The 26755-nt window shown below is 41.0% G+C and overlaps 1 protein-coding gene across 1 annotated transcript in view; it reads right to left on the reverse strand.

Moving 5' to 3' along the window:
- The window catches only part of LYN (LYN proto-oncogene, Src family tyrosine kinase), a 109007-nt gene that overhangs the window by 49204 nt on the left and 33048 nt on the right, over window positions 1-26755 (reverse strand). The window contains exons 8-9 of the mRNA XM_042780769.1: window positions 24200-24382; window positions 22583-22659 (exon numbers count right to left, since the gene is read on the reverse strand). Coding sequence (XP_042636703.1) covers window positions 22583-22659; window positions 24200-24382 — 260 coding nt within the window. The remainder of the gene's footprint in view (window positions 1-22582; window positions 22660-24199; window positions 24383-26755) is intronic.

The following is a 26755-nucleotide window of genomic DNA, read 5'->3' on the forward strand; positions in this document are numbered from 1 at the left end:
GGAAACCCAAGGAGGGGTCGCTATGAGTCAGGTCTGACTCGATGGCACATAACAGCAACACACATACATAATTCTTGGTTGGAAATTTTTCTCTTTCAAGGTTTTATATATACCATCCCACTGTCTTCTCACCTGCATGGTTTCTGTTGAGAAATCTGAGCTTAGTCTTATTGGTTGCCCCTTGTACGTAACTTTTAGTTTTTCCTGTGCTCATGATTCTTTCTTTGTCTTTGGTTTTGGTGAGTTTGATGATAATATGTCTTGGTGTTTTCTTTTGGGGTCTATCCTGTTTGGGGTTTGTTGGACTTCCTGAAAGGATATATTCTCATCTTTCATCATATCAGGGAAGTTCTCCTTCAATAAATCTTGGACAATTTTCTCAGTGGTTTTATTTTTCTCTTCCTGTTCTAGAATTCCGATTACATGTAGGTTATTCCTTTTGATGGTATCCCAAATAAAACTTAGGCTTTCTTCATTTTGTTTTGATCTTTTTTTCTGGTTGTTCCCTTTCCAAAGAAGCATTCAGGTATTTGTCTTCAATCTCATTAATTCTGTCTTCCATTGCATCAATTCTACTCCTTTGCCCTTTCAATGTGTTTTCTATCTCTGGCAATTTAGTATTAATCTTGTGGATTTCTATCTGTAGATATAGAATCACTTCTAATTTTTCATTTATTTTGTCATTTTGTTCTTGTATTTTCTTCCAAAATTCTTGTAGGAATTTTGCTGTGTTTTCCTTGGTCTGTCTCTCAATCCTTTGAAGATACCTAAACATAATTCTTTTGAATTCCTTATCAGCGAGTTCCAATGCTGCATCTTCCTCAGGGATGTGTTTTGGGTCTGTGTCCTGGTCCCTTGTTTCTCCTGCTTTATCTTGCTTCTTTGTGCTATGTTGTTTCTGAGGCATTGTGACATTTTTGTGTTTATATTTAATTGGTGATTATATGTTGGAGTCACTTGTCCACAATTTTCATTTTCTTTGTTTTGTTTGTATGTTATCTATACAGGCAGGGTACTGTGCTGTGCTCCTCTATTCATTAGTTGACAGCACTTAATACACTCACCACCTGTCTCCTTTTCTTTGTCAGCCTCTCATATGTCCCTGCTGACCCTGGCAAACACAGCCTGTTCTTAGGTCCCTAGAATCCAAATGAGAATACTATCACTTTAAAATCCAAAATGGTTGCCACTTGTAAACATTCAGAATGGCTGTGCCCTCAGTCACTTTAAATATCCAAAATGGCTGCCACATGTAGACAATCAAGATGGTTATGTCTTCCAGACAGCAGAAAGTCCACAGCTCAGGTTGTCTCCCTCCTTGCTGTTTCCCTTCCTAGTTATAGGCCACCAGAGCAGTTGTCCCTGCAGCCTTTGATGACCAGGACTGATCTTTACATCAATTCTCAGGTCCCAACACAACTTGGAAATACTCGGGCTATTGGTCTTGTCAGAGTAGCTGATAGTCCGCAGCTCCGACCCTCTCTGTACTCACTGTTTTCGTTCAGATTTTTCTACTAGTTGGTGCCTAATCCACTTCTGTATAGTTCCTTTCAAAGCTCAGCATTCCAGGATTATCTTCTGTATCTCTGTCAACTGTTTTTTCTTTTTTTTGTTGAAGAGGGTCTGTGTCACTTGTCTGCATATTCCTCCATCTTACCAAAAGTCTTTATTTTCATTTCTTTATGTTGATGTGTAATCCATACTGCAGACTATAGTCTTTGATCTTCATCAGTAAGTGCTTCCTGTCATCTTCTGTTTCAGCAAGCAATGTTGTGCTGTCTGCAGATCGCAGGTTGTTACTAAGTCTTCCTCCAATCCTGATGCCATGTTCTTCTTCATATAGTCCAGTTTCATGGATTATTTTCTCAGCATACAGATTAAATAAGTAAGAGGAAAGGATACAACCTTGATGCACACCCTTCCTTATTTTAAACAATGCAGTATCCCTTGTTCTGTTCGAATGACAGACTCCTAGTCTATATACAGGTTCCTTATGAGCACAGTTAAGTTTTCTGGAATTACCATTCTTCTCAAGGTTATCCATAATTTGTTATAATCCATACAATCTAATGCTTTTGCATAGTCAATAAAACACATCTTTCTGGTACTCTTTGCTTTTAGTTAAGAATCATCTGACATCAGCAATTATATCCTTTGTTCCACATCCTCTTGTGAATCCAGCTTGCATTTCTGGAAGTTCCCATCAATATACTGCTGCAAACCTGTCTACATAGGTAGACAAGTTGAATGATCAAATATGTCTAAGCAAAAGGGAATATATTCATTGCCACATATAAGTTTGGCAGACAATATTTGGACAGACATATTTGAATGTCCATATAGGAATGTATGGGAGCTTTGGTAGCATAGTGCCTAAGGCACTTGACTGCTAACCAGAAGGCTGGCAGTTCAAACCCACCAGCCACTCCTCGGAAGGAAGATGGGGCAATCTACTTCCGTAGTGATACTGCCTCGGAAACCCAAGGAGGGGTCGCTATGAGTCAGGGCCGACTCGACGGCAAATAACAACAACAACATAGGAATGTATATAAGAGTGTCCACATAAATAGAACTAACAGTGGGCAAAGTTATGACAACTTCTTAGCCACAACCAGCCACCCTGGGGGAGTAAGTTGTTGGGCCTGTGGCTCAGGACCATGGCCACTGAGGGCACCAAGCTCAACTGGCATAACATACTATAGAAAAACACTGTTCTAGATCCTACTTTGGCAAGTAGTGACTGGGGTCTTAAAAGCTTGCAAGCAGTCATCTAGATGCAAGATGTGTCTTTCCTCATCCAGAGCAAAGAAGAATGAAGAAAACCAAAGGTGGATGGAAAGGACCAGTGTGGATCATGTGAACCTCAGCCTACATGACGCTGAGACCAGAAGAACTAGGTGATGCCTGGCTACCACTGTCAACCACTCAGAAAGGGATCCTAGATAGAGTAGGAAAAGGTGTGGGATGAAATTAAAAATCATTAAAAAGACCAGGCTTACTGGTCTGATACAGACTGATAAAATCCCTGAGACTATGGCCCCTAGTCAGCTTTCACTCCTGGAGTTGAATGCACTTTGCTGGCTTCCAGCCAAACAGCAGATAGGCATATAAGGTGAATATTTACACCAGATAGGTACATTCTTTAGAATAATCAACCATGGAGACTATGGTTTTACACAGGGAAATAGCTCAGAGGGCAGGAATGCATAGGAAAAAAGGACACAAGGAAAAGCACAGGGGGAAGTGCAAAGAGAGCTGTTACATTATGGGGATTGCAATCAATGTCATGAAACAAAATGTATAAGAACTGCTATATGGAAAATGAATTTACTCTGTAAACTTTCACACAAATCACAATAAAATAAATAAATAAAAAGGACATGAGAAGATTTCTCATTGTCAGAAATGTTAAATGAAGAAACAAAAAAGAATGACTGCAAGCTTGGGGCCTGACAGCCATGAGTAGGGAGATGCTATCAAAGGATGGGGAGAAGGCTGGGAGGGCAGGTTTTGGAGGGGAAGCACAAAATCTCAGTTTGGGACTATGAGTTTCAGATGCCTGATACATGCCATGTGGAGATGTTGGGTAAGCAGTTAAGTTAGGCAGTGGTTCCAGCTAGGGATATAAACTTCAGATTATAGATGGTTATAGTTGATTGACTAGTCCCCCCTTCCCCCTCCTCAAAATTCATGTCTACCTGGAACCTCAGAATGTGACCTTGTTTGGAAATAGAAGAAGGCAGTGGAGTGAGATGGAAATTATGGAGAGGGAGTCATTGGCAGAGAGGACAGAATCCTAGAGGGCAGGGAGTCAGGAAACAGAAAGGCCTAGTGTGATGGTCACTGTGTAGGTCACTAAGAACTGTTATAGGAATATGCTGGAGGGAGGAAGAGTGGGTAGCTGAAGCACTTCAACCAATAAGGAAAATTTCTTGTAGGAAATTAAGCCAATAGAGAAAGGGGAAGAAGAAATGTATGGTTAAATCAATTGAATAATGAAGGAGAAAACACTTAAATAACACACTATCCTGAGGTTACTCATTCAGAACAATATAAAGCAGAGAATAAGGAATTTGTTGTTTAAAGCAGAATCTAAGCAGTCCCACTCTTTTGGTCAGTGCAGTTATTCAATCAATGTTGACTGGGTACCTGCTAAATATAAGGTATTGGGGACAAAAAGGTAAAAAGCACTTATCAAAACATTCAAATTGTAGTAGGTGCTATGAGAAAGAGTGACATGAGGCCAAGATAGCACGAATGTGTAGGCATAAGGCTTGGGGCTGGAATTATGGAGGTGGTCAGGGAAGGTGCCTTTGGACAGGAGTGAGGCATGGCACAAAGCACAGGGAGGATTCCCAGTAAGTGGTCTTGGGAGAGGCTTTGGAGCGTGAGAGAGCTCAATAGGCTCCAGGACGCTGGGGAACTGTGACCACTGGCCATCAAGGAGGCTTGGCAAGTGCAGTGGGAATATACTGAAAAGTCAAGCAAGGTAAAGAATCATCCAGTTGTCCCTAGAACCGTGGCTCTGGCTACTCAGTGGAGCGTGGAGAGAGGGAGGCCAAAGAGACAGGAAGGGACTAGTTTGGAGAAGGGCAGACTCCAGATTCACATGCTAAAAAAAATCATTTAGGGTAAAGGAAAACTTTGGAAGTGGAAGTGGTGATGGCTGTACAACATAAGGAACATAATTGATATCACTGAATTATATACATAAAACATGGTCAAACTGCAAATATATATATATATACACAGGTAACATACATACGTTGTTGTTAGGTGCCATTGAGTGGGCTCCGATTAATAGCAATTCTATATACAACAGAAGGAAACACTGTCTGGTCCTATGCCAGCCTCACAACACAGGTAATCCCCAACTCACGATGGGGGTTCCAGTTCCTCTGATTCTGTCATAAGTCGGTTCTGACTTAAGTCAAATGCCTCATTTTTCTTTTTCATTTTCATTATTATTGCTTTTTATTATCAGTATCATTATAAATCCTAACATTGAACATCTGCAAGTGAACATCTGAGAACGATAACATCAGCAAATTACGTAAAGCATTATTCACAATAGCCAAAAGATGGAAACAACCGAAATGCCCAACAAAGGATGAATAAACCACTACATACATACAATGGAATACTACACAACATCAGGAATAATGATGAATCTGTGAAACACCTTATAACATGGATGAACCTGGGGATATTATGCTGAGTGAAATCAGTCAGTCACAAAAGGACAAGTACTTATGAGAACACTACTATAAAAAGACAAGAAAAAGTTTACACACAGAAAGAAACATTCTCTGAAGGTTATCAGGACTGGGAGGGGGAAGGAGGGTAAATAACTAACTAGAGAGAATGTATACATTCAGGAAGTCCAACGAACCCCAAACAGGATAGACCCCAAAAGAAAATCACCAAGACACATCATCATCAAACTCATCAAAACCAAAGACAAAGACAGAATCCTGAAAGCCGCACGGGAAAAACAAAAAGTTATGTACAAAGGACAGCCAGTAAGAATAAGCTCCGATTTCTCAGCAGAAACCATGCAAGTGAGAAGGCAATGGGATGGTATATATAAAAGCCTGAAAGAGAAAAATTTTCAACCAAGAATTATATACCCGGCAAAATTGTCCCTCAAATATGATGGTGAAATTAGGAGATTTCCAGATAAGCAGAAATTAAGGGTATTTATTAAAACCAGACCAACCTTACAAGACATGCTAAAGGGAGTCCTTTGATCAGAGAACCAAAAATAGCTAACAACTGACCATTAATACACAAGATAACATAACCCAGAAACCACAGCTATGGACATATCCAAAGTAAAATGAGCTTACAAGATTGTAAATAGGGAACCAGAGACATCAATTGGCAAGTGAGGACAACTACAAACAAAAAGAGGGAAAAGACTGTGTAGTTACAGAATTTCTAAATGGTGAGGAAATTAAGAAAGTTGAAACATAGAATGGACTGTTCTAAACTCGGGGATAAAATTATAAATCATAGGGTAACTTCAAAGAAAAATGATAAACCTTCACATCACAATAAAAAAGAGGACAAGCACAAATATTCAGCATATACTAAGCCAACAGCAACAAAGGAAATGATAACACAAGGACATTATGCTGAGTGAAATAACTCAATCACAAAAGGACAAATATTGTATTAGTCTGTTATTGTAAAAGTTAAGGAAAGGTTAAAAAAAATTTTACTGCCTTGGTAACCCAAAGGGGGTCACTATGAGTCAAAATCAACTCATTGGCAGTGGGCTTGGATACAGGATGATTATGAGTTGGGACTGACTTGATGGCAGTGGGTATGATTTGGATTTGGGGTGGCACAATGGCAACTGAAAGGTTGGTGGTTCAAATCCACCAGCCACTCCAAGGGCAAAAGATGTGGCAGTCTGCTTCTGTAAATATTACAGCCTTGGAAACCCTAAGGGGCAGTTCTATTTTGTTCTATAGGGTTGCTATGAGTTGGAGTTAACTTGACAGCATATAACAATTATCCCTATTAATAAACAAACAAAAAATAATTATCAGAAAATCCAAACTTAACTGAATACCCAGAATTTTTATTTGCTAAATTTGACAGCCTTAGCCAAGAGGTAACTGCAATGGTCCAGATTAGAGATGATGGGGACCTGGAGGAAGAGTTGAGAGGATTTGCCTGTGGACTATCAGAGAAGATGAGCAAACCCAGTGTTCAAGGCTCTGGCCCAGGGGGCCCAATGGGAGCAGGAGAGCTCATTGACTCCAGGGCTGTGGTCTGTGCTGTGGACCCTGGCTGAGGAAGACCCTGGATAACACCACCTCATGGCTAGAACTGTGGCACATCCAGAGGAGACAAGTGTCTGGGCTCCATGGGCTGGCTGTCAGGGCCTCTGCAGCTTTGAAGTGGAGGCCTAGACCCTCATGGATAGGGCCTCTGTGTGGGTAGGAACAGCAGCTACCATAGGGATCTGTTAGGGCCTCTGCATGGACTTGGCTGCTCTTTGACAGCACCATGGCAGCTGGGGTGGCCCCTTGCGCAGAAGCCTCAGACTGGCTGAGGCGGACATGAGGTACCTCAGAATTGGTGTCAGGGAGGCCAGAAACACAATCTCCCAGCAGGCAACATTAAATGGGACAAAGTTGTGCAGTGCCGTGCTAGGCAAGAAAAGAAATTCTGTGCGAGGCCTATGAATCCATCCATAATGAAATCTGGGAAAATGCATCCCAGGTGCCAAAGTGACCTCAGAATAAACTTAAACCAACACACTGTTCTTAAGCTGGGGTGCTACCTTTGATGATTCACTTTTAAACAATTACTACATTGTATTGAACAAAATCCCATGAGCCGTGTAACACAAGTGTCTTAGAGCACATTTCAGAGTGGGGAGGAAGAATGCTTTTTCCTAGAGAAGACAACAGAAGCATATTTTTAAAGACCAATAATTTAAAAGGTGCTCCTTATTTTTATCTCATTTTTTCCTTCATTAAAAAAAAAAAAAAAATCAATATAAGCCTGCTTTTAAAAGTAAAGGACTATACAGTCCCACTAAGAGTCGTGGACATCAAGTTTCTCCAAGTGTGGCTTACAAAGGGTGGGGGGTCATTGGGGAAAGGATGGGGCAGCGGGCAGTTGGGGATAGGACTGAGAGGGAAGAAGAAGAGGAGGAGAAAGGAGAAAGAGAATGAAAGACTCAATTAGGTTTACATAGGGTACTGCTATAGAGACAAAGGGATTCAAGGATCAGGGGAGAGGGAAGAGAGACGGGAACGAGAAAGGGAACTCAAGCCAGGTTTCTTGCTTGACTTAAAATACCACACTGAAAAGGTCTAGCAAAGTTTTCCAAAGATGTCCTTGTTGCCATGTCCAATGATAGCATCTTGGTTCTGAGCAGATCTGACCTCTGAGGAACCTGCCTTGTACCTGACTCCTCCTTACAGCACTGCCTGTCAGGCCCATCACCTGGTGTCCTCCAGACTTGGTGTCTGGAGTTGTCTTTCAGCCCTTCCCAAGGCTCTGCCCTGGGCCTCCACTGACCCTTCCCTTCTTTCAGGAACTCATCAGGCCCTCATTTAAATGAAAGTACATGGTGCCAGCCTCTCAGATCTCTCATTGGTTCATGTCCATCTTCCAAACACCATTACCTATTGCCACGGCATCAACTCTGATTCATGGAGGCCCTGTGTGCAGAGTAAAACTGTGTTTCCTAAGGTTTTCAATGTCTGAGATCTTTCATAGCCAGGTCTTTCTTCCAAGGTGCTACTGGGTGAATTCCAACTGCCAACCTTTTGGTTAACAAATCACCCAGGGACCTTTTTCAAGCCCTAGACCTCTATATTAAAACATCTGACTCCCTGGATTTCTCTACCTGAATTTCTCAGGACACCACAACTTGGCATAAAACTGAATCCATCAACCACCCCACTCCACTTGTGGACCTGTTGTCCGCTCCTCTACATTGTCTACTAGATAATGATGCCAACCACTCAGCCACCCAACCCAACCCTTCTTCACATCCTGTTTCTACCACCTGTGATGCAGAGAGCTATCCTTGCTCTGCCAATGCTCTGGCCCATGCTTCATGGCCAAGGCCTGGCAAGGACTCCAGTTTTGCTCCCATTGAATTTTAAAGCCTATATCTCATCACTGCACATTTCTGTAGTATGAAATGTCAATGATGCCTCATTATTTTCAGGATAGGAGAAAACTCTCCACCTAGCACCTACATGACTTCATGGCTCAGGGCCTCCACACTGTCTAAAGCGGCAGAGAAGCCATGTGGTTGAGAAGTTTAATATCTACAGATTTCATATGACACCCTCAGATTTCAGTCTCCTAGGCTTAAACAGGGCTCCTCAGTTTTGAAGGGGGTAGGGGTGCTGAGAAATCTAACTCTGAATTGAAAATATTTGGAATGAGTCCTGTCTGTTTCAAGCTATAGCCTTTAAAGATGAGCTCTAGATTAGAATGTAGGGCCTCTCATCACTTTCTTATCCCCCCATTCCTAGTCTCCAGTTTAAAAAGAAAAACCAATTAAAAAAACACAGCAACAAACAAAAATCTTAGGAGGAGGACAAGCAAAAAGCCAGTGGTACCCAACAGTCAAAACTACGTTTCCACAGAAGACATCTGGGTATGTGGGAAGAAAGACATAAATACATATCACGGTAAATAAAAGAGCATCTGCTGATTACTAAAGGGTAAAACAATTTGAAAAGTAAAACTGTAACTCTTAGGAGACTATTTGTTGAGTTATATATATATATATATATATATATATATATATTGCAAATACCATTTGTAAACCATAGTTATCTACAAATAACTGCTTCTCCTAAGTAACTCAGAGTTGACAGTGCCTCACTTCCTTAATGTCTACGTCCATGTTTCGGTGCCCCTTCCCATCCTCTCCACACCCTCACCCCATTTGTACCTCCCTTGTACCTCTTTGCTGTGCTTTTATGTGCTAATCTCCTACAATCAAAGATTTCTCTCTGCATCTACTACTTCCCCAGGCTAGCAGGACTAACCTTGGCTCTGAGGGTTACCTCCTCCAGGAAGCTACGCTGCCCCACTGAACTCCATAAGCCTCACACACTCTGAAAGCCACTATGCTGCCCTCACACCCAACCCAACTAGATTCCTAGTGACCTTGTACAGTTGACTTGCCTGCTTACCTATCTGTCTTCCTCACTAGCTTACCAGCTCCTTAAGGCAGAAGTGCTAGCTCATCCAACGCTAGCACCCTCTCTGGCTATGCTCAACAAATATATGTGGAATAAGAAATACTAAGGCTGACCAAGAGGTTGAGAAAAAACAAAGCAAAGCAAGCCAAGTGTGTAAGACAGACTTTGTGATTTCTGCTCTGCTGCTCCCTTCAAAGAGGTTCCTGGATGGTGCAAATGGTTTGCATGGTAGTTAACTGGAAGCTGGAAGTTCGAATCTACCCAGTGGCATTGAAGCAAAAAGGCCTGGTGATCAACAGCCTAGAAACCCTATGGAGCAGTTCTACCCTGTGACATAGGGTTGCCATGACTCGGAATCGACTTGAAGGCAATGGGTTGTTTGTTTTTTTCTCCCTTCAAAGTGCTTTCATCTTCACTTTTAAAGTATGAGCAACTGATAATTAACTCTGCCGGCCATGAGGGCTTCCACGAGGACATTATTCCTTCCACAGAGGACATTATTTTGTGACTCACAGTGACTGACGAGAAAACACCATCCCATGGATAAGATAACTACAAAATGAAAGACAAATCTGGTGTCTTAGCCAAACCATCCTTCACTTTTTTTTTTTTCCCCCAGTCACCCTTTACTTTAGCTTAAAACTTTTTATTAGGGCTTAGAAAGTATTCCAATCAAAATTAAAACAAGCACAAATCCTTCTGTCTTATTTGCCATTTTAAACAGCTAGTCTTCATGATTCCTGTGCTTAAATATGCAAAACACCTACCCACCCAACTTGCCCCACCCCTCAAAAAAAAGAGTTCCTGTTTTATATTATTTTTAAATGACAGCTTCCTATTCTTTCAACCTTTTCAGGAAGAAACTGCATACGATCCTGTTTTGCAATTCTGACAGTAACTTTAGTTTCATTTGTCCATTTTCTAAGTCTCCATGGCCAAAATTTAAGCACCAGAAACAAAACTCATCATTCAAAATACTGTACATAGAGACCACATATGTAGCTGAGCTCTGTGAACTACATTAAAGAGATACATTCATATTTCTTACAGCAATGCCAGTGGCATCTGACTACATTCAAAATCATTAATTACAACTTTCAGGTTGACTTGCCCTGATCTCCTAGGTAGAGATTCTGTTAGTCATGAGGTATAGCATCAACACTGTGGGAAACCTCATATTTTATTTTAACAAATGAAATACATGTTATTTGTTACCATAATTATAACAACTATGGTTTTGCAGTTTTCCTCACAAAAAACTTATCTATTTCATTTTTGGTAACTGTTGCACTTGAGGAATGTCGCTGCCAAAGAGCCACAAATGCTTTGAGTCACTTGGTCTGAGCTTTAAGATGATTTACATGACATCCACATTGTAACTGTGCCTCGTTTTACAGAAGAGAAGACTGGACCTATAAAAGGATTTCCCCCAGGTGGAATTTGGCTCTCAGCTCAACACTTGCTCCACTACTAATATCTTCTGTAGCTGCATTTACAGAACCACTAGAACTTTCTCATACTTCTATGTGTGCTGTCTTTCACTGGGCTCCTCACAATGCCCAATGAGAGGTCACCATATCCTAGGCACTGTATGACTCCTTTATCCATAGCAACACCTTGCTCTGAGTATTTTATAGAGTTAATTTATCACCTCCTCAGAGTGGACTTTTAACCCTCTGAGGATGATCTTGTGCTTGAAAGCAGAAATGGAGGTGGAGTCATCATGTGTGAGAATTCCCAAGTAAAAAGATGAGATTAAATAAAGTGAATTGGGAGAATCTGGACTTCTGGATAAAGCACAAACCAAAATCAGCCACATTGAGATGTCCATCGGATACTGAATCTCATTCAACCTCTCAATGAAATCTTCCTCCAGTTTAAGTAAACTAAGTGTGATGCTAAACAAGGGTTGATATTAATAAAAATTTAGAAAATGAAGTAATCGTTTCATTAGTGTTTTGGGGGAATGGGGGGAGAGACTAGTCTTGAGGGGGAAAATGGGACTCTACTTTCTCTCTCAGGTTTCTGAATGTATTGGCAAATACTCTAGAAATTTCCCTGAAGTGCCTCCTCCAGCAATTCAGGCTTGATTCACCATTGGTAGACTTGTGGTTCCCAACCTAGAGTTATTACAAGAGATTCCCAATTCACAAAGGACAGAGTAGAACTGCCCCACAGGGTTTCCAACAATAGTTCAAACAAGGTTAGTTCCAGTTTGACTCCCTAATACATAAGAATCACTTGGGGGTTGTGTTGAAATATATATTCTGATTCAGTAGGCATTTGACTGCTCACTAGAAGGCTGGCGGTTCAAACCCACCAACCACTCCTTGGAAGGAAGACTGGGCAATCTACTTCCGTAAAGATACTGCCTAGGAAACCCAAGGAGGGATCGCTATGAGTCAGAACCTACTTGACGGCAGTGAGTTTTGTTTTGTTTTTTTGGGGTAGAGGGGAAAATTCTAACAGAGGACTGAAATGGAACGAACCAGTTCAAGGGTTTCCAAGGCTGTAATTTTTATGGAAGCAGACTGTCACATCTTTCTCTCACTGTAGGTTCAAACCAGGGCGACTAGGGCTCCTTAGCATAATGAAGGAGTCCTCAAAAATACTGTCATTAAAATGAAGCTTTGCAAATAACATGGATAGACTGAGGTTGCCTACGTTTCTCATTTTACCAATTTCCAACTCAAAATAATGGCTTAAAATTTAATACTAAGGAACAAAATATATCCTGAGCATGATCATTATGTGATAGAAAGATTCATGTTTTGGCAATAAAGATTTCAGTACCTATGTAATAAAGTTTGGGGGAAAAAAAAAGTTTAAACAAACTATTAATTCTAGTAGGCAAAATCCTTAAGGGGAAAGTGTGCATCAAGGTAGTGTTAGCACAAAATGATCAGAGGAGCAACTGTGATCATGGAAAGACTGTGGATACAGAGGAGAGAGAGGCAGTTATCTAGGGTGGGAAGATCCAGGACCAAATTCAACCAATCATTTATTTGTCATTCCATTTACTAGCTGATTCTGAACAAGTCCAAGTTCACCAACTCATCTGTAAAAATGTGCTGTTGTTGTTATGTGCCATTGAGTCTGACCAGATTCATAATGACCCTTCCTTGGGTTTCTGAGGCGGTATCACTGCATAAGTAGATTGCCCAACCTTCCTTCCGAGGAGTGGCTGGTGGGTTTGGACCGCCAGCCTTCTGGTTAGCAGTCAAGTGCTTTAGGTTCTACGCTACCAGAGTAAATAACTAAAAATGCTTTAGAGGTTGTTGGTTTCACATCAATAATGGAGGCAGAGATAAACCACACAGAGCTAAAACACATGCTGTTTGTTACCATAATTATAACAACTATGGTTTAGCAGTTTTCCTCACAAAAAATTTATCTATTTCATTTTTGGTGACTGTTGCACTTGAGGAATGTTGCTGCCAAAGAGCAACGACTGCTTTGATTCACTTGGTCTGAGCTATAAGATGATTTACCTGATATCCATTTTGCAACTGAATTTTCCACTTTTTTTTTTTTAAAGATTTAAAGCCTTGGAAACCCAATGGTGGTCTCCATGAATCAGAACTGACTTGATGGCAGTGAACTTGGGCTTTTTTTTTTTTTTTTCAAAGTAATATCCAAGGAGTAGTACCTTCATGCCAAGCATTGTGCTAAGTAGTTTACATAAATCCTCATTTATTCTTCACAAAGCCCTAGAAGCTATCCAGTTCTTTCACTTACGTACCTTCTTTAAGCTTCAGTTTCCTCATTTGCAAAATAGGATAGAAATATCTATCTTATTTTCCACTTCTTTATAAAATAAAAAGAAATTCTTTCAATGATGTAAACAGCATAATCATAGATGATACTTTCAAATGAATATACATATTGGCACCTTTATCAGCAACTTCTAATAACTACCCAAGTTTAATCGAATTGTGATCTTATTCCCAGCTTTTGGCAGGAATGCTTCTTTCTAACTCAACTGAATTGTGTACTGGAATCACTGCTAGGGCTTCTGACCACCTCAGAATCTATAGTCCTTGTAATACGTCTTTTTGTTGGCTCTAGATATAGGAGCCTGGGAAACGACATTTGTAGAAGGAGTAGCTGTGTGCCATAACCTGGAGCTAACTACATAACCTCTCTAGCCATTACTCTCTTCATTTGTGAAATGAGTTCAGGTCTACAATTCCCTATCACCATCTGCTGAAGGAAATGCCCACAGATTTCAACCCCCTTCTCTTTTCTCTTCTTAAATGTGGCAAAGGTTGGAAAGGAATTACGCAAAGTCTCTCTTTTCTGAAAATGTCAAACTTCCTCTGTAAAGGGACAATTTGAGCGCAAAAAGCACACAATTGCTTAACTTAATCAAAGCAGAAAAGACTGGGTGAAATTTGCATTTGTCTGGATTTTGTAAGAAGGCATCAAGTAGAAAGGGAGGAGATGAGGGTGGAGCCAAGTGGAAAGTGCAGTATCCACTAGACACAGAAAAGCCTCTTAGAACACATCATGGGACGGGAAGTGATAGCATCAGCTCTCCCACGAACTGTGAGGCTGTCATGTGTACTCCCCCCATTTCCTGTCTCAACCGGGGTCAGAGTGGAACATGGTGAAGCACAGGGAGGTAGGTCATGGGGAGAGGGAAGAGGACGCCAGATGACAGATGGTGGGGGACGTCTCAGTGCTTCCCCACACCCATGCTTCCTTATTCTCCTGGGGCTGGGATAAAGGAAATCAGCCACTTTCTACTCCCAAGAACCAATCTCCCACTGCTAAAAAATACTGACTTTATACCCTCTTGTGAACATTCAACTTCCCAACTCCTGGATGCTCTTGACCAAGCTTATGGAAGAAAGCATATAAACATATTTTACAGCTTATTAATTATTTAGTTAGAACTCAAACACCAAGTGGACTTATATAATTCTCATGTTGTTATATCCTCTAATTAGTAAAGTTGGGAAAGCTATAGGAAAGACCGGCTGATCTAAGTAGCTAGGCACCAGGTACCCTGTCTCCTCGGATTGGTGTACTAATATTGACTATTCTCATGTTATTTACTGTGGAAATGTGACAAAGCTCATTAGTAGTACATGACAGAAAGGAAAGGGTGACAAATACAGAGCTAGCCTTCTTTGTAGAGAGGAGATCATTTCAGAAAGAGGAGTCTTTGGCTGGTACAGAAGATTAAGTGGTTGGCTGGTACTGAAAGGTTAGAGGTTTGAGTCCATCCAGAGGAACCTCAAAAGAAAGTCCTGATGATCTACTTCTGAAAAATCAGCCAATGAAAACCCTATGGAGCACAGTTCTGCTCTGACACACACAGAATTACCATGACTCAAAACCAGCTCAATGGCAACTGGTAACTCATAGAAGATGGAGGCATGTTGGATAGTACTGATCATACAGTGAGTTCTCTGAATTGTCATGGGGCCAAGTATCAGGTATACATAATAGAAAGTGAATGTGAAAAGTGTGTGATTTCAGATTGAACCTGAAGTACACAGGCCCCACTCCTTATTCCCAAGGTCAAGGTCCTCTCCTTACATAATTAGTACTGCACTAAGGAAAGCCACAAGCAAATGAAGTAAACAATAAAAGGTGGGGCAGCAGGTAGTCTCACCAACTCTACCTTGAAGTATGGTCTGCAGAAGAATCTAGGGAGGTTTGAATTGTGAACAAAGATGAACTCGGAGGGAGATGGTTCAATGTGATAAACAAAATGAACTAGTGCTCCAGGACTTTGTGGGTGCTGCGGACCCACAGATTCTCCTGCTGACACCGTCACAGTCAATGCACTTAAACCAGATGTTTTACTAGTTCTATAGAGAAGCCACTGCAAGAAAACAGGCCCTGGGATGGGTGGACAATGAGCTAGGCTTGAGGAACGTGGTTAGATGGAGACCAGTGGTGGTGGCCTGGATGGCCCTAGTGCCTCCTATCACCAAAGGGCCCAGACCCCTCCCAGTTGACAGGGAGACAACTGAAGGTATCTGAACCAACAATGTGAAAGTTAAGGTTGATTCCAGGCTCTTGTTAGCTAACTACAAAGGTTTAGAAGGCCAATTCTTTTTCCAATTTATTTCTAAGTTGGAAAAAGTTACCTATTTGTAGTAATTTAAAAAATTAAGTTATTTATTATTCAAGAATAGCTATACGGCCTCCAGAAGCTGGAAAAGGCAAAGAAACATATTCTCCCCTAAAGCCTCTAGAGAAAAGATGGCCCTGCCAACATCTTGATTTTGACCCAGTGAAACTCATTTTAGACTTAGGGCCTCCAGAACTATGAGAAAATAAATGAATAAATGTGTATTGTTTTGAGCCACATTTAAAAAAAAAAAAAAAAAAAGATATACAGGCCTTGACTTGGACCTTAAAAACTCTGACTATGTCTTGGTGTGTATATTTTCACCACAATAAAAATAAAAAAGAAAAAAAAAATTGACTATGTCAAATGCCTTTGAGATAAGCATCACAGAATCACATACAAAAAGGCTATGAGACAAAATAAAGTCCTTCTCCAGGAATGGTGTACATGCTAATGTGTGTCATATCTAGAGTAGATTTGACATTCAGGCAGAGTGGAACAGCTTTGACTATGTAGTCTTTTATCTAGGACAGGGTCTGGTGGCCCCTTGTCCACCTCCCATATCATTGTCAGCTCCTTCCATTTCTGAGGGGCAGATATCACAAACCTCACTATGTTCCTCCAGTCCCACACCCAATTCGGCTGACCCAAATCTCCACTCCAAAGAGAGCCTCATTGATCTGTGTCAAGTGTGATACAAATTTATCAGATGTCGTCTTTCTCTCCTTCCTGATTCCCTATTCACACAGTATGTACTGGTACACCATCTATCCAATATAGTGCCAGAAAACCTTATGATATGAATAGCAGAGAAACATTGATGTAGTGCTGGAAGATGAACCCCTCAGGTTGGAAAGTACACAAAATATGACAAGTAGAGTTGACCTTAATGACGTGGATGGAGTATAGTTTTTGGTACCTTCATTTGCCAACGTGGTACAACCCAAAATGAGAAGAAACAGCTACAAACATTCATTAATAATCAGAACATGGAATGTATGAATTATGAATCTAGAAAAATTGGAAGCTGTCAAAAATGAAATGGAACACAAAAAGATTGATATCCTAGGCATTAATAAGCTGAAATGGACTGGTATTGGCCACTATGAATTGGACAATCTTATGGACTAGTATGTTGGGAATAACCAGTAGTAGAGGAATGACATCACATTCATTGTCAAGAACATTTCAACATCTATACTGAAGTATAATGTTGTCAACGATAGGATAATATGCATTCTCTTATAAGGAAAGACCATCAACTGCTCATATGGAAGCTGAAGTTGAAGGTGAAGAAAATTAAAACAAGCCCACAATAGCTAAAATATGACCCTGAGTATCAAAAACCAAACTCACTGCTGTTGAGCTCGTTCCGACTCACAGTGACCCCTCCTTGGGTTTCCAAGGTGGTATTTCTATGGAAGTAGATTGCCCAGTCTTTCTTCGGAGGAGTGGCTGATGGGTTTGAACCACAAGCCTTCTGGTTAGCAGTCAAATACCTTAGGCATTATGCCACCAGAGCTCCCGACCTGACTGGAGAGACTATCTGGAGAACAGATTTGAAAACCAAACACCAATGACTAAAGGCCATATGAGTTGTGAGATGACATCAAGAACATAATACATGGGGTTCTGGTTAGCTAGTTGCGGTGAATTGCTTGATGTGGCCCTTCTAGCCATTGTCCTCCATTCTGTGATGTTTTGTAAATCCCATTATCCATGCCTGTTTGGGATGGTGTGGTAGTTAAGGTCAGGTATTAACTTGGCTGGGCAGCTGGTAGTAGTCGTTCCCTATAATGACCGGCAATTGACTCTGTGATGGGATTTAGGTTATTTCTGTTGGGGCAACACAGGTGGAATGTATCTTGAGTCCTGCCTTGCTAGAGGGTATAATTCAAATCACCACCCTTAGCTTCCTTGAGGGTATACCTACGAATCTCCTGGGAAGATTCACACTCCTCTTGCTCCTGTTTTATTTCTTGGCTCATCCTCATCTCACCCCTGGATTTGGGACAGGAGCCATCATCTGATCTGCTGATTGAAGTTCATCAAATCCCAAAAATTAGGAGGATCCTCCAGACCCACTCACGGACCTGGGACTCGCCAGCCTGCCAGCCTTCACCACTACTACATGAGATGAACCCTTGGGTGTCTGTGAGTTCTGTGAGGCGTTACAGTGAAATACAGAACCCTAAGACTGGGGAAATTACTGGGAGGAGGAGGAGGAGTTAATGTCTGAAATGACGGAGTGGTATGGCAGTTTGGACATTTGGGACATCTTTAACTTCTGCCTCATGGGGACAAGCCTTGTGCTGATCTTTCTGAGAGAAATTGTTCAAGCACTAGTGCAGCTCAGATAAGTATATACCACAAACGGGATGGGCTTGAAGAAACAGAAGTTTATTCTCTTACAGTTTGGAGGCTGTAAGTCCTAGTTCAAAGTTCCAGGTTCTATGGGCTGGATTAAAGCCCCTCAGTGTTGGGCTTCAGCTTTCCCTCCTGTTCCTGGCCCCCTGGAGCTAGAGATTTTTCTTCACTCAGACAGCTGCTGGCTGCTAAGACTGACAAGCCCAAGGTTGACAAGCAAAAAGGCACAGTCCCGATGTTACCAAACCACCAAACCACATGGCAGGCCATTAATTCAAGTCCACCAAAAGTCCCAAGGCTGGCAGAGCATGGTAGGCTGCATGGCTACATGCAGGGTTCAAGCGTGCCATAAGCTAGAGACCAGTCCCAAAGCTGTTTCTTAAATACGGGAAGCAGACCACATATTCAAAGCAGCTACTCAGCTCCTCCAATAGATTACCCCATGGAGTTAATTACCAGTCTCACCATGGGGAATAACTACATTCAGCTGCCTGGCCACACAACCAAGCCCAGCCAAGTTGACACACAAACGTAACCACCACACATGGAGAAAGCAAAAGGTCATTAAAAAGACAGGAAAGGAAGAAAACAAAATGGATGTGAGAAGAGACTCTGAAACTTGCTGTTGAATGTAAAATTGCTAAAGCAAATGGAAGAAATGATGAAATAAAAGAGCTGATAAAAGATTTCCAAGGGTGGCTTGAGAAGACAAAGTAAAATATAATAATGAAATGTGCAAAGACCTGCAATTAGAAAACCAAAAGGGTGTTGTTACAAAACCAAAAACAGCATTTCTTGAGCTGAAAGAACTAAAGAGAAAACTCAAGCCTTGAGTTACAGTATTGAGTCTACGGGCAAATTACTGAATGATGCAGGAAGCATCAAAAGAAGATGGGAGGAATATACAGAGTCACTGCACTAGAAAGAATTGGTTGATGTTCCACCATTTCAGGAGGTAGCATATGATCAAGAACCAATGGTATTGAAGGAAGAAGTCCAACCTGCACTGAAGAAACTGGTGAAAAACCAATCTTCAGGAACTGAGTGAATACCCATTGAAATATTTCAACAAATGGATGCAATGCTGGAAGCACTCACTCATTTATGCCAAGAAACTTGGGAGACAGCTACCTGGCCAACTGACTGGAAGAGATTCATATTTGTGCCCATTCCAAAGAAAGGTGATCCAATGGAATGTGGAAATTATCATACAATATTATTAATATCACAAAGAAAGTTTTGCTGAAAATAATTAAAAAATGGTTGCAGTAGTACATTGACAGGAAACTTCCAGAAATTCAAGCCAGTTTCAGAAGAGGACATGGAATGAGGGATATTATTGTTGATATCAGATGGATCTTGGCAGACAATAAAGAATACCAGAAAGATGTTTGCCTGTATTTTATTGACTATGCAAAGGCATTTGATTGTGTGGATAAAAACAAATTATGAATAACACTGCAAAGAATGGGAATTCCAGAACACTTCATTTGGCTCATGAGGAACCTGTACACAGACCAAAAGGCAGTTGTTTCAAAAGAACAAGGGCATACTACATGAATTAAAATCAGGAAGGATGTGTGTCAGGGTTGTATCCTTTTACCATACTTATTTAATTTGTATGTTGAGCAAATAATGCAAGAAACTGGACTGTATGAAGAAGAATGGGGCACAGGATTGGAGGGAGACTCATTAACAATCTGCAGTATGTAGATGACACAACCTTACTTACTGCAAGAGAAAATGATTCTAAGCACTTACTGATGAAGATCAAAGACTACAGTCTTCAGTGTGGATGACACCTCAACATAAAGAAATAAAAAAATCCTCAAAACTAGACTAAAGAACAACATCATAATAAATGGAGAAAAGATTGAAGTTATCAAGGACTTCATTTTACTTACATCATAATCAACAACTGTAGAAGCAACACTGAAGAAATAAATTACATATTGCACTGGGCAAATCTGCTGCAAAAGACCTCTTTTAAGTGTTAAAGAGCAAAGATGTCACTTTGAAGATTAAAGTGTGCCTGACCCAAGCCATGGTATTTTCAATAGCTTCACAAGCATGTGAAACCTGGACAATGAATAAGGAAGATTGCAGGAGAATTGATGCATTTGAATTGTGGTCTTGGTGAAGAATACTAAATATACCATGGACTGTCAAAAGAATGAACAAATCTGTCTTAGAAGTACAGCTGGGATGCTCCTTAAAAGTGAGAATGGCCAGACTTTGTCTTACATACTTTGGTCATATTATCAGAAGGAATCAGTACCTAGAGAAGGATATCATGCTTGGTAAAGTACAGGGTCAATGAAAAAAGGGGAAGACCTTTAGCGAGATGGATTGACAAAGTGGTTGCAAGTATAGGCTCAAGTATAGCAAAGATTGTGAGGCAGGTGGAGGACTAGGCAGCACTTTATTCTGTTCTCTACAGGGTCACTCAGGAAGGAGTCAATGGCAGTGAGTTTTTGGATGAGTTGGAAGTGACTCGACAGCATCTAACAAGTCTGCCAAGTTGTGGTGGGTGAGATGATATAGGGACCAACTCCTGAAGGTTTCCCAGCTTCCAATGAAGTGTGCACCTCCTAGCATGTTTCATTTGACTCTTCAACAACACCTCTTTGGAGTTATCATTCCAATTTTATATGCAAAGAGACAAACGACTTCCTGAAAGTGGTACAGTGACTCAGTGGTAGAGCTAGGACAGAAATCTAACCCTGAGATATTGCAGTCCAGCTGGCTCCACAGTAGTTTACTCCTGATGGTGAGCTCTGACCCTATGTTACCTGAAGTATTTTACCTGTGTACTAATTTGTTTTGTTTATTGCATATTCCTAACAATATCTTATCAATTTCTCCACTAAAAGAGGGTCTGAGGGAATAAATGGTAGTAAGAAATGATCACCCTTTCCTAGAACTTCCAGAATTCTCTTGTGCTATGTCAGGCTTCATAGCAGCCTTCCCAATAGGAATGACTCACATCAGTACTGAGAAAGCAATCAAATTATTAAAAGCCAAGAGCTGGCATCATTCAAGTGTGTATTTCGTTGATCCAAGAGGTACATTACTATGTTTCTGGGTACCTTGCCTTTGCTGTAATATACTTGAGGAAACATGAGATTCCAAAATGAACAAATTTGCAACTTCTAGGCTGGTACTGGAAATAATTATGAATAAATATTTCTCAGGATCTTAATGAAATATCCAAAACAAGAAGGGGTAAGAAAGGTTAGAGTAGGAAACAGATACAGTTCTGTTTTCAAGAATACTGATAACTTACAAGTATCAGTACATCAGATGAGTGACAAAAACACCACATAGGTATCATTTAAAAGATACTGTCTGGTGGCATAGTGCCTAAGGTATTTGACTGCTAACCAGAAGGGTGGCGGTTCAAACCCACCAGCCACTCCTTGGAAGGAAGGTTGGCAATCTACTTCCGTAGAGACACTGCCTCAGAAATCCAAGGAGTGGTTGCTTTGAATCGGATCTGACCCGATGGCAGTCTGTTGCATCGCATTTTTGTGTTGTACTCAAATCAGAAAATGAGCCCTGGTTGTGCAGTGGTTAAAGCACTCAGCCGCCAACCAAAAGGTGAATTACTAGAACCCACCAGTCACTCTGCAGGAGAAAGATGTGGTAGTCTGTTTCTGCAAAGATACACAGCCTTGGGAACCCTAAGGGGTAGTTCTGCTCTGTCCTATAGAGTCACTGACGAGTCAGAATCTGCTCCATGGTAGTGGGTTTGGTTTTTTGGTTTAGTGCTTAAAGCAAAGACCCTGGATGGTGCAATTGGGTAAGAGGTAGAGCCAAAACAAAACCTCACTGCCATTAAGTCGATTCTGATTCATACCTACCTTATAGGACAGAGTAGAACTGCCCCAGAGGGTTTCTAAGTCTGTAAATCTTTATGGAAACAGATTGTCTCATTTTTCTCCCATGGAGCAGCTAGTGGGTTTGAACCACTGACCTTCTGGTTAGCAGCAGAATGCCTTAAACATGCAGAGGCACGTTGGAAAACCAACCACTGAAAATCCTGTGGAACACAGTTCTACTCTAACACACTAGGTCACCTTGAGTTAGAGCTGACCTGAAGGTGACTGGAGCTTAAACTGCATGAAATTCCTTTTCTAAAACGCCTACCAAAATGATCAATTCTGCTGTAGTTATCCTATTATTTGTGGGAAAAGGACTATGATAAACAGAGAGGTTTACTGGTCTTATAGAAGATAGAAGACGTCCCAGTCAAAACGAGGTACATGCATCTACATTCTCTATGAAACTCCCATCATTGTGTTCTCAGAGAGGGGACTTCTTAACATCTTTTCCTCATAACTCCTACTGGGAAACACCCAAAGGAGATGTCTTGTCCTCAGAAAATAATCTCATCTTGAACAACTTAGAGGCTACATGGTTTTCCATACATCACCTGAGCAGAAAAGTCAATTAGCTTTGGAAGCAGGATTTTGCCACCTTCCTCGCTCTTCAGGAAGTCCAGCAAACTGCCTGTGTGTAGAGTTAAAACAGGTTAGTGGAGTTCAAACACAAAGAAAAAAAAAATTGAAAATGGTCATCATTACTATCAGTTGACATCAAGTTGATTCAACTCATAGTGACCATGTTTGTCAGAGAAGAATTATGCTCCCTAGGGTTTTTAAGAGCAGATATTTTTGGAAGTAGATCATCAGGTTTACTTGAACCTCCAATCTTTCAATTAGCAGCTGAGTGCTTAATTGTTTATACCACCCATTGCTACTGGGTGGGCACGGGGGACCTAGAAAATTGATTGGCCCTGCAATGCTGTATGACTACAGAAGCTTTGCCTGAGAGCGGTCAAAGCCAGTTTCCTCTAACCTTTGATCTAACGTGAAAAGTAGTGTGTGCTTTATAAGAAAGGGCAGAGTTGGATACTACTTTTCTCCCACAGGTGTCTGAAAGCTAGGCACTTTCACAGCACTGTGTACCTGCAGCTATGATATACTTACTGCAACACCTGATCTTTAGGTAGCTCTCCTGGAACAGAACCCCAGCAAGTTCTCATTGAAGTCCTGTCCACAGCAGGCACTGTGCTAAGGCTGACTCCATTTGTACATAGCAACAGAACTCAGCACCACCAGCAGTATGTGCTCAATGAGTAACTGATGAATGAGCTGGGCTTTGGGAAAAAGTGACATATACCTAAGAGGCACTGTGCTGACAAACACTCCCTTACAGCTTTTTCTCTAAAACCAAACACTCCTCCTGCCCATTCCCCTCGAATGTAAAATTCCAACCTTAAGTGTAGACTTAGGCAAGTTACTTAACTCCTCTAAGCCTTGGCTTCTTTCTCTGTAACATGGGCATGCCCTAGTACCTGTATCAGAGTTCCTGCGAGGATGCAATTGGATGATGGATTCAAGGCATGTTGGTGTTTGCCAGATAATAAGTGCTCAATAGGACATCTGGTGGTATAGTGGATAAAGCCCTCAGTTGCTAAGCAAAAGATGAGTGGTTCATATCCACCAGCCACTCCAAAGGAGAAAGATGTGGTGGTCTGTTTCTGTAAAGATTTATAGCCTTTGAAACCCCATGAAGGCAGTTCTACTCTGTCCTATAAGGCCGTTATGAGTTGGGATCCACTTGACAGCAGTGGGGAGTGGTTAAAAAATGTCACACTATCTCATCCATGACATGGGAATGATTGTGCTTACCTCTCATACTATTGCAAAGGTTAAAAGAGAGAATCTTGGTAAGATACTCTTATTTGAAATACATATTAATTTATTAAACAAATACTTACATAGGGCCTACTATGTACTGTGTACTATTTTTAAGGCCAACACATATATGCAGACATATACAGAAAATAGTAAGACTAACAGTGGTTACTTTTGCTGAGTAGGTTTATGAAAATGCCTGCTTTCCTGTATTTTCAAATTTTTCAGTAGTACGTACGTATGTTGTTTGAAAAACACTTGCATATTCTCTTTCCATTTAACTAGTTCATCTTTTGGTTTTACAAGCCCCACTTGTGTCTAAAAGCTATGGTGCCCAGTGGTGCACACACCTTTGGCCATATACTCCGTGATGATGTAGATGGGCTCCTCCTTGGTGACCACAGCGTAGAGCCGCACCAACTTGTCATGCTGCAGTGTCTTCATGAGGTTCGCTTCCTCCATGAAGGCTTGCACTGACATGGTGCCTGGCTTCAGCGTTTTCACAGCCACTTTAGTGCTGTTATTATAGTAACCTGGGGAGACAAAAAGAGGTGGACCTGCTTTATCAGAGTATCATTTGAAAACCTCACTTTATAGATACAGAGCTAGGAGAAAATTTCTACACAGAAAAAGCATTATATAAACTATATATATAGTGTTGACATCAGACCTATCTTTATATTTCTATAAATACCTAAAATCATTCCAAAATAAAATTGTTTTTTTAAAAGAAAGTTTTAAAAAATTCCATCATGGGGAATAAAATTTCTTCTTCTTAAATGAAAATTCTTTATCCAAGAGAGAGAAAAAAAAAAAAGTCTATATACTCTATAGGAGCTCTGGTGGTGCAGTGCCTAAGGCACTTGCTAACCAGAAGGTTGGTAGTTCAAACCTACCAGCCACTCTGCAGAAGGAAGACGGGGAAATCTACTTCTGTAAAGATTTACCGCCTTGGAGAAAATGTGGAACAAAATCCAAAAACTCAATAATGACCAGAATTACTGGTCAGATGAAATCTGGTGAGACTCCCAATACTATGGCCCTGGAATACATTCTGCGTCTGGAATAAAACTCACCCCCAGGCGCGGGCTCTCAGCCCAACAGTTAACAAGATGTACACACAGACCACTCAGCCCAGGATGACGCACCCACATACTCTATGGTAATACATCCCTTAGAGCAATAGACCATGGGACACCAGAGGACCAACATTCAAACTGAGGAAATGCAGAAGAAACAGGAGTGCATAATTATGAGGGGCACAGGGGGAGGGTTGCAGGATAGGGAGGGGAGGAGACTGGGTTAGGGTTGGACATGGCAAATGTGAAATGAAACTAAATATACGTGTTACATCGAATGTAAAACAAGCTCTTAAAATAAAAAAAAATATAAAAAAAAGATGTACCACCTTGGAAACCCGATGGGGGTCACTATGAGTCAGAATTGACGCAATGGCAGTGAGTTTGGAGTTTTTTGGTGGCTATGCTCTATATTAGGAGCTCTGGTAGCGTCGTGCCTGAGACACTTGACTACTAACCAGAAGGCTGGCGGTTCAAACCCATCAGCCACTCCTCGGAAGGAAGGTTGAGCAATCTACTTCCATAGTGATACCACTTCATAAACCCAAGGAGGGGTTGCTATGAATCGGGTCCGACTCCACAGCACGCAACAACAACAACATACTCTATATTATACATATGCACACTACAGTCCCTTCTTAAAGATATACTTTATATATAAAACACATATATAGACAATGGTCTAGAATGAAATACCTCAAAATGTGAATTCTGGCTACTTCCAATGGTGTGATTATGGGTAATCTTAATCTTATTTACCATTAAAAACATAAAAACAAAACACTTTCTATGGAGTCAATTCCAACTCACAGTGACCCCATGTGGGTCAGAGAACTGTGCTCAATAAGGTTTCTAATGGCTGGTTTTTCTCAAGTAAATCATCAGGGCTTTCTTCCCAGGTGCCTAGCCACTGAGTACCTTAACTGCACCACCCAGGTACTCCATTCTCCACCATACCTTCAACTATGTACTAAACTTTCTGTAGTGAATATGTATTATTTTATGATCAGAAAAATGTTTTTTGTTAAACTTGACATATTTTAAAAGTACATATAACTTATATTAACTAACTTTAAAGTGCAATGGACTAGTAAAGAAGCCATTTCCTGAAGTTTTCAAAGAGAACAGATTTGGGTGATTCTTCTTGAGAAAGGCTGCTATGGCTGAAAGGTTGGGGAAGCCCTGATTCTGTCTCCTGCCCTATGAGTCTCATTATCTGCACTCCCATCTAAGGCCTCTGAGAAGTTATTTAGTGAAGAACCCTGCTTAACTGCTTTAACCTCTATACGTCCACATGTTCTTGATCACAGGATATGTTTTCACACACCATGGAATTAAAGACCCAGGGAATACACATTAGGACAGACTGACTCCTTAATAGATTTCCCAAAAGGCACCACTGTTCTGGGACTTGCCTCAATGAAGTACTTACTTCTAACCCTGAGTTTCACCTGGAAAAGCCATTTTCTCAGTGATCTGGCCAAACAGATACAGAAATAATTAATCACTCTGCTCTTCTTCCCTCGGTGTTGCCCTACTTCCCTTAGAAGTATGGGGAAAAAGTGGACAGATGGGCAAGTTGATGGTACCATCATGACTCTCTCCCTGCAAGCTACTTCTATCTTGTATATTGTACCTGCCCAAAGAACAATGCAACTGCAAAGAAATGGAGATATGCAAACCTATATTCTCCTTTTCTAAGTCATGCAATTATTTGTATGTGTACAGCACAGAGAGATATCTGGAACTGTGCTCAGTAAAATGCCAATGATGATTATCTCTAGGTAGTAGATTCTGGGGTGATTTTTACTTTCTCTTGTGCTTTCC

This window comes from Orycteropus afer, unplaced genomic scaffold (genome assembly GCF_000298275.1).
Source record: "Orycteropus afer afer isolate SDZICR_OR568_19922 unplaced genomic scaffold, OryAfe1.0 scaffold00060, whole genome shotgun sequence".
In the NCBI taxonomy this organism is placed as follows: Eukaryota; Metazoa; Chordata; class Mammalia; order Tubulidentata; family Orycteropodidae; genus Orycteropus; species Orycteropus afer.